General features: G+C 43.7%; 1 protein-coding gene across 21 annotated transcripts in view; it reads left to right on the top strand.

Moving 5' to 3' along the window:
- Positions 1 to 12,392, top strand: part of PTK2 (protein tyrosine kinase 2) — a 187,424-nt gene that overhangs the window by 159,154 nt on the left and 15,878 nt on the right. For 18 of the 21 annotated variants that reach the window (XM_062570687.1, XM_062570686.1, XM_062570682.1 and 15 more), the window contains 5 exons: positions 968 to 1,068; positions 2,134 to 2,223; positions 3,618 to 3,822; positions 9,604 to 9,715; positions 12,247 to 12,333. In XM_062570687.1, the coding sequence (XP_062426671.1) occupies positions 968 to 1,068; positions 2,134 to 2,223; positions 3,618 to 3,822; positions 9,604 to 9,715; positions 12,247 to 12,333 (595 nt within the window). Of the gene's footprint in view, positions 1 to 967; positions 1,069 to 2,133; positions 2,224 to 3,617; positions 3,823 to 7,432; positions 7,790 to 8,872; positions 8,950 to 9,014; positions 9,098 to 9,603; positions 9,716 to 12,246; positions 12,334 to 12,392 lie in introns of those variants that run through there. The other 3 variants (XM_062570690.1, XM_062570691.1, XM_062570692.1) reach the window with 3 other exon arrangements.

Genomic DNA, 12,392 nt, shown 5'->3' with positions numbered 1-12,392 from the left:
TGTGTGTATGTGTGTATATATATATTCTTTTTAAAACATATGTAACTTCTAAAAATTTCAGGATGTTAGAAGTGTCCTAGATGGTTGGCAAACTTCCTTGAGTGAAGACAAACCATTTACAATACATAGTTGCGTGCATTAAAGCTTACTGGCTATTTTCTTTTCCTTGACTTCTCCTGATGAATGTGTAGCAGCAATACTTAGGCACTCCTAAAATCCACTTACCGGCTTTATGTCAGGCTCCATATTAGACTTTGGCTATTTTTTGAGGTGCTGCAACCAAATTGATGCCCTTTCCAAGAGTGACACCTGGTGGCCCCCTGCTAGATTGACCTGGAGCTGTTGCCCAGCTTTAATCAGAAGGGTGGGTTTCAGCTGAGTTGTTGCTTTGCAGTTGCAGCGTCTTTTCCCAAAGTGCAAGTCGGCTGTAATCTTCCAAATACAAAAAAGCAAAACAAAGGGCAGCTGGTTTCTTAAATAAAGAATGAGAAAAGCAAAATATTTATACAGTAAGCTGCTTGCTTAGCCGAAAGGTGAAGCTAAATTTCCCTTTCGGTGAGTGTGTTAATTTTCATTCTCTTGAATTTAAGTATGTTTTAAATTCTCTGTGTGTGTGTGTGTGTACATACAGATCCCTGTTGCTGGGACTAAGTACCTAGATTTATAAGCCTGTGATCTTGATAGATGAAGAATAAAACATGACAGTTATATTTTTGGATGATGATTGTTACTTACAAGGATCAAATATGCTACAGTATTTCCCTAAGCTTTTCATTAATCAATAGAAAATATTATGTAGTCTTATTCTTTGCATGAACAGCTAAACCTTGATTAGAAAAATAATTTGGCCCTCTCCAAGGAGTCTGCTACTACTTCTGGGATTTAATAGCTTTTTTTGGATGATGATGCTGTTTTGCCACTTTACATTTTTTAAATGACTGGAAATAGTGTCTTCTCTATTTGGCAGGGATATTGCTGCTAGAAATGTGCTGGTGTCTGCCACTGACTGTGTGAAATTAGGAGATTTTGGTTTATCCCGATATATGGAAGATAGTACTTACTATAAAGGTAAGTTAACATTTTGGAGTCCTCTTGCAGACCAGTAGGAACACACTTGCTTCTCACAGTACTAATTTGTCACCAGAAGGAATTAGCTGGATTTTCTTGGTCTAAATGCTATAATTGTATAAAAAGGCAAATTATTCAACAATTAATAGATGGCAGTAAATTCCTTCATGCGTGTTTCATAAAGGAGAATCACGGGGTCTGTTTTTAATTGCAAAACCTATGAAATTCATTCACAGGTAAAATTATATTTTTTAGGACAAGCTTATAGTGCTTGCTTTGCAATTTTTAGATTATCTACATGGGAGTTTGTTTGAGCTGATGTTCATATTTGTGGCATAATCTAACTAGTCTACAGTGAGTTCAGGGTTACCTACAGATATTTGTGATAAGTTCGTCCTGTCATTAGATGATACATACTCCAAATAGCATTAGACTAGAGAGATTTAGTGGAAAAAAATTTGGAAACCTACTTTTTTCCGTTTTGTATGGAAAACTGTGGTTAACTCCAGTAGCTGTGAGATGTCCTGCAGTGCCTGGTAGATGGGAAATAGAGCAGGAGAATAGAAATGGCATTATGGGGAGCCGAACAGTGACATTTTAAATCTGTGCTTATTATGAAAGCATAGTTTTATATATTTCATCTCCAATATATTTCTAAGTTTGCCTCTCGTGTTTTAAAACATCCCTACCGGGAGATCCCTGCTCCCCAGAATGTTTCCTCCCGTCCCTTGTGTCTCACAATACCCCTGAGATTTTGTGCGACAGTTTCTGGATTCGGTATCGGGATGTTCCTAAGCGCGATCACTGTGTCTTGAAATCGGAAGAATTCACTTGAAACGAGGACGAGCCCCTGCTCAGTCAGGGCGAGTATTTAAGCAGTGTGCAGCGGCTCCTTGGCGCTCTCACGCAGAGCTGCTGGCCAGGCTGCGCAGAAATCTCTTGGGCGAAGCACGAGGGTTGAAGAGCTTCGCCGGAGAGAGGTTTTGCCCTCTTGCACGAGCACGCAGTCTGCGTCTGAGCTCCGCAGCAGAGTTAATGGCCTGCCTGCTCTTACCTTCCCTGCAGCTTCCAAGGGAAAACTGCCCATCAAATGGATGGCTCCGGAGTCAATCAACTTCCGACGGTTTACCTCAGCTAGTGATGTATGGATGTTTGGTAAGCAAATACCAATTGTTTGGGTTTGTTTTTTTTTTAAGGTTCTCCACTGGAGAAGTTGTGTTTGATATTAATTAATGAAAGGTGAAGGATTTCCAGAGAATTGGCTGTGTTTTTATTGTGCCTTCTATGCGTCTTGTGCAACGTGCTCTAGGTGACCCTGCTTGAGCAGGGGATTTGGACTAGATGATCTCCAGAGGTCCCTTCCCACCTCAGCCGTTCTGTGATTCTGAACATCCATTTTTCTCCTGGACATTTTCCATCTATTTTATTTTATTTTTTCCTACTCAATGAGTCTAAGGTTTCGTGTACCTTTTCACCTGTACTAAGAAGTGCACAGAAGTGAAGGTGCAGGGAAATTAGGGCAGAGTCATAACAGTGGTGATTTCTTTACTGGAGGTTGGTTTTGTCTCTAGTGTCTTTTTGACATATCACTGTTATTTTCTGCTTCTGCTTTATATTCTCACTTTTTCCTTCCTTGCAGTCTATCTGCTTCCCTGCCTAATGCGTAGATCAGCCTGTCTTGTCCAGTTTCCAGATCTTTAATGTTTAAGTCTCACTAATTTGGCTTTCATAGCTCCTGCTAGCTTAGAAAATAGACCAGAGGCTGAGTTTCTTAAAAAAAAAGAAAAAGAAAAAAAGAAAAGAAAAGAAAAAGTAATGGGAATATCCTGAAACTTTGATTCTTTTTGAATATGTAAGTTTGGATATGAGTCTGGTCTCCTGTGCTCAGCCTAGAGCTTCACTGACTGCTGGTGGGGACGGAGACCCACCACACAGGCAGGCTGTATGAAGGGACAAAGGTGATGGGGCCTGAAATAAGAGCGGGACAAGCAAATAAGGATTACACTTCTTTAAAAAATAAAGTCTGAATGTTTTTAAGCGTACGTGATTTTAAACATACATGATTTTGACAAGGTGTAAAATAGTTGGACAAAAACATGAGCACAGTTAAGAGTTTGAAAAACAAAGTCTCCGGAGCACTCTGGCTGATCTTAACCCAGCACACCATTTTCCTCTTTCTGCTTTTAACACAGTTTCATCAGAAACTGTTTGATTGCATAGTTTCCACACCAAAAAAATTGGCACAGTGCCAGTGCTAAAACACCGTCAAAGCAAAAACACCTTCTACAAGTCAAAACAAGCCAGGTGATAGAGTCCTAATACAGCATGTTGCTGACCATAGCTATCCGAAAGAAGATTTGTTTGGTTTTTTTTTTGTCCTCCATTTCAGTTGCAATTTGTATTAAAACTTCTTTTCTTCGCTTCGAATGCAGCCTGTGCTTGCTTGTTGGGGTTTTTGTTTGTTTGTTTGTTTGGCTAGAAGGGGAGGTGAATTTTCGATACCTATTTCGTTGTCCGCTGACACGGGGAAGATGTGTTGTGTTTCTCAGGCGTGTGTATGTGGGAGATCCTCATGCACGGGGTGAAGCCCTTCCAAGGGGTGAAGAACAACGACGTGATCGGCCGCATTGAGAACGGCGAGCGGCTGCCGATGCCTCCAAACTGCCCTCCCACCCTCTACAGCCTTATGACCAAGTGCTGGGCGTACGACCCGAGCCGGCGGCCCAGGTTCACGGAGCTGAAAGCACAGCTCAGGTAGGGTTGTACTGCTGAAGGACGGTTTCTCGTTCAAAGATGTTTGTTTTGGCTGTACATTTTGTTAAAAAGTTTTCCTTCTGTGGGAAAGGAAAGACCGTGTGTTCAGTTTTATCTTCAGAGAGCCAGGTCCTGGCACTCTTCTGGAAACCTGGACCTTGTCTCATGAAGAGTATCAGGCCGGGCAGTCAACGCACAGGAACTGGAAATAGGAATCACTTTCTTTGTCTGCCCCACAGAATTGCAAATTTTTAGCAATTTGTTTTTAACTTTAGATCCCTATGTCCTCAGGGCTAGTGGCAGATGGAATTTGGTGTGATGACTTAATTGGAAGTGCAGCTGTCACAGTGTAGCGGTAGAAACATGTCATTTCTGAAATACAGGAACCATCGCCTTTCAGAGTAGGTGCCCTGATTTGGGCGCCTGAACGTTTTCAGGAGCACCTCCACAGTTTTGGAGTGGGCCTTGCTGAAAGTTACTTTCAGAAGTCACATTCGCACCCCGCACCTCAAAACGTGATTTTTCAGCGTGCCAGGGGAGCCTGTGCACAGGCTGCCCTGTGGCAGCTCTCGCTGTGCCGTTTTGTAGCCTGCGATAAATGCAGCGTGAGCAGGTAGGAATGGCTTTCCCCTCTGTAAAGCAGGGGTGGACTTCCTCTGATTTATCGTGGAGTAAGTGTGAGCACACACCTGTGACGCCAGGCTAAATTTGCACACTAATTTATTCTGCAGTAATTGATCCCTGTGTCTCTATTTCAGTTTCTCCAGCTGATATTTAAACTTGGAAACATCACAAAGATACTGTATAGACATATTTAATGTTCGTGATCACTTTTACGATCTTCTGAGTGCTCAGTGTTTATTTTATCTAAGTCAGCATTAGCCTGGAAAGCAATGCTTAAGTTTTCTACAGCTATAAATCCACGGGTGGCTTTGTTGTGATTCGCTGCCAAACACTTCATGGTTATGTTCTGTCTGGTTTCAAAGTTGTGCTTTGCGGCATATTTTATTTTCATAAATCAATTTGGGCTGTCACTGGATGTTCAGATGTACAGGATGATTCATAGGTGATTAAAATAAGTGATAATTTTACTCTAATTAGGATGCTCTTTTGGAGCTGCTGTTTGAATAACTTGTTGCACTGCCTGTTATGCCTGGAGCTCCTGCATAGACTAATAATTTACATAACTGCAGAGAGATATGGTCCTTCTTGCAAAGAACTTACCACTGAAAGCTTCAGTGATATCTCCCCAACAAGGAAAGGGGGAAAGTAAACCCAGAGCAAGAAAAGTAAATGTAGCCTGTGCTTGGAGGGAGAAGAAAGGCAGCAAGAGTCTGGAGCGAGGAAAGGGAAGAAGTGAAGGGCAGGAGAGGTGTCAGCAGGATAACGGGATGGACCAGTGTCCCAGAGCCTGACTTCTCAGAAACGCACTGCCAAAGGGCAAGAAGCAAGTCATAAATTGGAGCAAGGCAAATCCCAACTGGATACAGAGGAACAAATGTTTTTTTACTGGTGAGCATGGTTAAGCACCGAAACAGGTCTCCTGGAGAGACTGGGATTTCTGTGCTGGGAGACTTTGAGACCTTGACTGGAAACTGCCCTGAGGGACCTGACCTGCATCAGCCCTGCTTTGGCTGGAGACTTGACTGGAGACCTCCGAGAGAGCTCCAAGACACATCTAGGAGACATCCAGGAGACCTTCCAGCCTAAGGATTGGCTCACTCTAGCTGGAAGGTGAACTGAGGGAGGATTTTTTTTGCTCCTCCTGTGATGCTACGTGATTTGAGGCAGTCTTTAGAGGACAAGCTCTCTTTTGGGGCCACAGGAAGCGTAGAATCCATTTTCTTCTCACCAAAACAGAGACTTTTCTGCCACGCCAAATGGGTGACATTTCTCTGCTGTTGTCCTTAGGGCTTCTTTGCGCTGCACAAAGTCCGTCCTTCATTGGAAAGGTTACCAGTTCCCTTGTGATGAGGCAATCTCAGGCAACTAGGAAAGATTAGGTTTCAGAACTCAAATTCCCATGAACTTGCAAAAACAAGCCATTTCCCTGATGTCCTTTTCTGTGTGTTGTTTCTGCTGCTCTTTCTGGATACTCTCCAGGGTAGTTTTTTAAGCTGAGAGCAGAGACTAGTTTATATGCTTGAAGCCAAGTGATACAACACTGCAACATTCCTCCATGTTCTGATGACAAAAGTCCATGAGTTTGGGAATTTTTTTTTTCTGTGTCTGAAATAGCATTGATGGGAGCGTAAACAATTCGTGTGTTCTCAGTTTGTTATTTGATGCTTTACTTATTTCATGCTAACATCTGCTTTGCACAAACATTTTCTGCAGCTGCTTGTGCCCCGTCAAGAGGCTGATTTCTGTAGAACTTACTAGTGTGACTAGGGTAGTAAGAAAGCAGTGTTTCCTTCCAATGTGTGTGGGTCCAAAGAAGCGTATAGGGATCAATTAGGCTTCAGAGCAAGCACAGAAGCTAACAGGTAGATTGTGGATTTCCAGCCTCATTTCTTCCGCTCTTCTTTGCTATCTTTACGTGCTCAATGCACTGCAGGTGTTGTGTTGTGAGGGAAGCACCAGGACAGTCTCATAGGCTTTCTTCCGAATCAGCTCCCAGGCTTGGGCTTGCAAGAGTGATGCCCCGAAAGTCCCTTTGGTTGGTAGTTCTGTTAAAACTATTCTTTGCATTTAGTGTTAAGTAGGATTTTCTTTTGACCCTCTTAATATAATTCAGTGATGTTTCATTGCTGCATTGAATGCATCTTCTATGAGGTACCCATTGCTATCTCCTTCCCTCTACTAAAAATAGCAAATTAAGGGGTGGTTTTATCGTTGCTGTGATAAAAGAAAATCTTACTAATAGAAGAAAAACTACTAATAAGGACAGCTCTAGAGTCCTGCCGTTTTGTAGCATGTAGCCAACATTTCCTCCCTCCCACCCTTTTTCTAAGCACAGACTTGATACGTACGATGTAGGCTGCAAAACACTTCATTAGCCTTTTACTCTTTGACCGTGACCGTTAGGAATAATCTGCCTGTAACCGTGGTATTAAATTAGGGCAGTGCATAAAACCTGTTCCTCTGCATCCAGCCTTGTTTTTCTGGTGCCTGGAGACCGCAGAGAGAAAGGAAGAAGCGGCTCGTTAAAACATCAGCACTTCCTGAAGGTGCCCGCACCGCGGTGTGAAACACAAGGATACATTTAGGGGTTTCCCATATTCCTACATTGAAACTCTCCATAAATGTTTCTTTTTCAGTGTCACGGGCATGTTCTAGTAAAAGGCGTCTTTGTAAATTAAATAAGCTTATCAATTAGGCGAGCTTTTAATAGTTGGAATTTCTCATCAGGCTTCTTCTCCAAGCAGACGCGTGAGGTTCGGTCGTACGCCCTTAAGATTTGCCAGGGAAATGGTATGAATAGAAATGTTTCTTCTCTTGCTTGTCTTTGCTGCTAAAAATACATGCGGTTTGGGAAAATATGCCTAGATCTGACTCCTCCTGACCTTCTGCAAATTCTAATAAACTGTTCAGACTACTCAAGCAGCTGCGCCGAGAAAAGGTCAGAAATATCTCTCGGCGTCCTTGCGCTCCATCTATGGACCGGTCTTCCCATCGCGGAAACAAAGGCGTTTCTGTAAGTCAGTTATATTCTTCGCCTTGGGCCGAGTAACGCTTCTCGGAGGCGTTCCCATTTCCGGACTCTCTTCTGGGCAGCAGCGCTCGAGGGCATCCGAGTCCCAGGATCGTCCCTGCATGGGCGACCCGGCGGGCTGCCGGGAGAGGACCTGCTGGAGGCACAGCCAAAGGAGCGGCGGGGAAGGAAGCTGAGCCGCTGTTGGGGGGAAAAGAAAATCCGTCCTTTTGGTAGAGATGTGTCGCTTGCAGTTACGCTGCTGAGCTTTGTTGTGTTGCGTGAAATACTTGGGCATCGCAGACACCGTGCCGTCGATAGCAAAGCAGACAGGTAACAGCGGTTCGTTCCTTCTCGTGGGAAAATAGCAGTGCTCTGCAGAAACGGCAACAGATGATGCCCGGGGCCCTCGTCGTCAATAAGCTGCTAAAACCAAGAAAAAATCAGTTGAATCAAAAAGTCAGCTCCTTTTAGCCAACTCTTATCCCGTTCCTTTTGCTCCAAATAGGGCCTAACAGCTATAGCATAGGCTTGGTTGCAAAATACGTTTTATGCAAAATGGCTTTTTTCCTTTTCTTTTTTAATTGAAATCCTGCAATATTTCTTGGAAAAACCATAACCGTGGTTCTTGGCTATGGAAGCGTGTTGACTGATCTCTCAAGCTCCAGAAAAGCTACGTGCCAAGTAGCTGAAGTGTGAGCTAGTGTTTCTGCTAGTTCTTGATAGATTCAAGTGAGAAATAGTCAAGTGAAATGATTTTCCTATTCTGGAGGGAGAGAGTGCTGGAATAGAAAGCTCTTTCTCTCTTTCCTTCCCCCGGCGGGCTGCCGCTGTGTTTCTGCAGTAGTTAAATCAGGATTGCTTTTGCAAATAACTTGTCTGATTTTATTTTTGTTCCACATTCTTGTGCTGGTTCAGCAGTGATGGATTGAAATTGCAGCAACGCTTATAAGTTCCGTTTTGCTGCCATCAGGGTAGATGGCTTCTCCTCTTTTCAAAAGTGGCCTGGATTTGTTGTTTTTCCCTTTTTTTTCCCTTGGCTGGGTGAGGAGAAGCGCAGTTGGAGTCTCCCACCAAGCAGGAATTTATTCGTGAACGAAGCAGGAAGGTTCCCAGATTAGACCGCGTTGCTGCGGTTGATCTCATCCCTTGCATGAGTAATCTGGGTGGCTTGTTGAGCGGCCCGAGCAGGAGATTAAAAAGCTCAGGGTTTCGCTCTGCTACTAGCAGCTCCGGAGCGACAGAGAAGCTGGAATCGCTCCGTGACCAGATTATCCCGTGGACACTGGAGCGAGCGCTCTGCGAGCCGGCTGCCCTGCGCGCGGCTCCGGTGAACTTGCCAGTCCCGGTTTCCAAGCTTCGCTCCGGGTATTTTTAAAATGGCAAATATCCAGCATTACTAATCCGCATAGCAGAGCGGGGAGGAGGCTGCCGCGGAGGAGGCAGCGGTATCGCGCTGAACTCCAGGCGCTCTTTTCCGTAGGCAGGGCAGGGTAAGTAGCAAACTCGCGTTACTACCGTCGGGTACTTTGCTGGCAACGCAGCCGTTTGAGCTGGATATTTAGAAGCTGAGCGAATGCTGTCACAGATCTGTGCTTGGCTAAATCTGTTTGCTAAATGTGTTCCTGCTTAGGCTAAAATGTAAGAGGAAGGCAAAGTATTTGCAGTGATTTTGATTGCTTTGTTAAAAAAGAAAGGAAAGTCCTAGTAATTTGAAGCTCTGTCAAGTTTCCATAAAGAACATATTCTCCGTTGTTTTGAACCTTTGCAGCAGTTTAGCGGAATGTTTTTCTTAGAAGTTTTTGTGTGAGTAAATGCTTGATTTACTATGCTGGAGGATTTCTTTGTGTCAGTAAACATCAAAAGAGATGGTAACACACAAAAAAAGGAACCTTTTTTTTTTCCTACAAGTTCAACCACAGCTTTCTAAAAACTAGCTGTGGTTTCTGTTGTTAAAGGCACACTGATGATCCTACAAGAGCATTTCTCCCCGAGCCTGGTTTCTGTGTAGAAGACGTGTGTCTTTCCGTTCTCGCTCGCTTGGCTGCGTCGCGTTCGCTCGCTTGCGAGATGCGGGGGCTCCGGGGAGAGGTCTGCCAGACGCTGAACGGGAATTTTATTAAAAGCAACCCTTATGTTTTCCATAGTACGATACTGGAGGAAGAGAAGCTGCAGCAAGAGGAACGGATGCGAATGGAGTCCAGGCGGCAAGTCACCGTGTCCTGGGACTCGGGAGGATCCGATGAAGCCCCTCCCAAGGTAGCTAAGACAGCAGAATGCAGAGTATATGCTTAAAAAAAAAAAGAAACGAAACGATGTCCTTTTTTCCTTTCATTTATTTCTTCAAAGCTTCCTTTGACCGGTTGATGCAGACAGTGGCATTTTCACTACTTTTGTCATCTGCTAATACTTGCCTGAGGTGACCCAGCTCTGTTTAGATTGAGTTATTAGAGTTGAGCTGTGTTGTAATTTTTTACTAATGATCTAATGATCTTCCCTTTCTTGTTGTTTGTATAACTTGTAAGATACTACCATAGTTGCCACAGAATGGTTTCCTGGACTTCTTTTTTCGTTTTTTTCTTGTAGCACTGCATTAAATAGTAGATCACAGACCACTCTAAAGTTTGTTTAGGACTCATTAGGGAGAAAATAGGAGAAAATTAATTGCACTTTTCTTATTCTGAATAGAAGGTTACAGTTTTGCTTCCATACCTACCAATGTTATTTTATGTTTAATCTTGTTTCATTGCATCGCCCTGTTTGGATGTCCCTGACGTGTCCTGCAGTGGTGGAGCCGTAATCTCCCCGCTTGCTGGTCCTCTTCTCTCGGTGGAAGTGTTCTTCAGAGGAGATATTTTGCACTTGGAAGGACTGAGCCTGTATTTTGGAAAAATTTGTGCAGTCACCACCATCACGTCCAATATTACCGGTGCCATAATCAGTTTGTGATCACGAAATCCTGGAGCCCACTGTGCCAGCTCTGGTGCTGCTGCTGGTTTCAGTCGTACCACCGTGGCACCTTCTGCCACGCGCATCCCCCGGCGGCCATGGGAAGGTCACTTTGTTTTTTGTTCAGTTTCCCCATTGGCAGCTCGTTACCTGATGGGTTTCGGAGCTCAGTTCTCTGTTTTGATAGTGGTAGGCAACCAAGAAATACGGACAACACACTTGTCTGCTTTCATTGCACAGTTAAAACCAGCAAATAATCCGTTAGCCTGTTCAGCCATCTCTGATTAACTCTCAGCGTACATAAATAGATGACGTAAAAGGTTACAGACGCAGATAAACGGTGTGAATTGGAAGAAGATGCTATGTGATCGTTAAAACCTTGTCTGAAGCATTTGTTCGGTGTTGTGATTTTGGGGCTCACCTGGATAGAATAAATCCTTTTAACGTAGTGAAGAACAAGGTCCTGTTAGAAAGGCTCTTCGTTAAAGCCTTGGGCTGTGATGTTGTCAAATCTGAAACACCTGAAGAAAGGTGCATTAGGATTGAAATTAATTCTTGTACCACCATTTGGAGGGTGACATTTTTGACTCTTTGAGACGCCCTCGCACTATGTGTAACGTAGTTGGGTTAGGTTTTTGTATGGTGTTTTGGGGGTAAAATGTTGGCATGCATCCTAACGGCTTGTGTGCAAATTGAATTTTGTGGCTATGGGATTTCAATATCTCTGAAGTTTCTAGGTCATTTTCTAATGGTGATGACTGACTTTTCCTTTTATGACAATTAATCACGAAAGTTTAAGCCCTTTATAAGGTTTGAACTCAATTCTGTTTATAGGCTTAAACTGAATCCCATGCGTGCCCAGATAGTTTATCACACCAGCTCGTCCTGTGAAATTCTGTGTATCTCACGGGAATTAGAGTTAAAAACCTTAGACAGAAGAGACGCTCGTGCAGAATGATAATGACACTTTCCATATAGTAATGATAAAACTGCGCTATCCCACGGAAATGCAGAGCGACTATAACAGCCCATTTGCACAACGATGAGTTTTTATTTTATTTTTTCCTCTTTTGCTGGTTTTTCTCCTCCCTGCTGCTGCTCCCCAGCAGCACTTTTCCCTCACCAAAATCGAATGTACCTAGTTAATAACCTCTTTCTAGCTGTCCTTTCTAATAGGAGTGATTTCTGTCCATCCATCTCAGCTTACAAAAACATAGCCAGAGAGACGAAGGGACCTCGGAGTTCAGAATACGAGCAGAAGCCCCTTCCCTTCTGGGGCAATGAATTAGGTGGACGTTAGTAACCACGTCTAGCTCAGAATAATTTGTGTGAATATCCAAAGAAATCAGCTTGTTTGACTTGGGTTCATTTTAGGCCAGGCTTCAGCAAAAGAGTTTACTTTTGAGAACTTTCACAGAGACAACAAATTGAGGGTAAAACTTTGTAGAACACAAGCGATGAACTTAGAAACGTTACTGTTTGCTCCTGGACGTTTGACTTCAGAGTTGTGCTCTTCTCTGGTGTCCTCTCTAAAATTAATCAGCGCAGGGCACGGTCTCTAGCATTAGCAATTGAATACGCAGAAAGAATTTTCAGCGCAGGCAGTATTTGCTGAAAAATCAGTTTAGGTGGTTCTGTCTGTGAGCAAAAATAGGGGAAACTTTAATTGTTTGTAATAAAAATAAAGAACTGTGTAAATCATCTATGATACCTATTTCAGTTTTCTTTTAGAGGTTGCTGTTGTGATTCAGCCCCTGTAAACGTTTGTCTCGCCAAAGACTAATCTGCGTTGACGTTTTTCTGTTCCTGAAGACTCTCCTAAAATCCCTTTACCCTTGCAGCCCAGTAGGCCTGGTTACCCCAGCCCAAGATCCAGCGAAGGGTTTTATCCAAGTCCGCAGCATCTGGTGCAGCCGAACCATTACCAGGTATTGCGTTTCACGGCGTGCCCGCGCTCCGTCGAACGCTCGCGGCCGGCGGCGGACGC

This window comes from Rhea pennata, chromosome 2, assembly GCF_028389875.1.
Source record: "Rhea pennata isolate bPtePen1 chromosome 2, bPtePen1.pri, whole genome shotgun sequence".
Lineage (NCBI taxonomy): Eukaryota > Metazoa > Chordata > Aves > Rheiformes > Rheidae > Rhea > Rhea pennata.
This window is presented reverse-complemented; position numbering and strand designations above follow the sequence as displayed.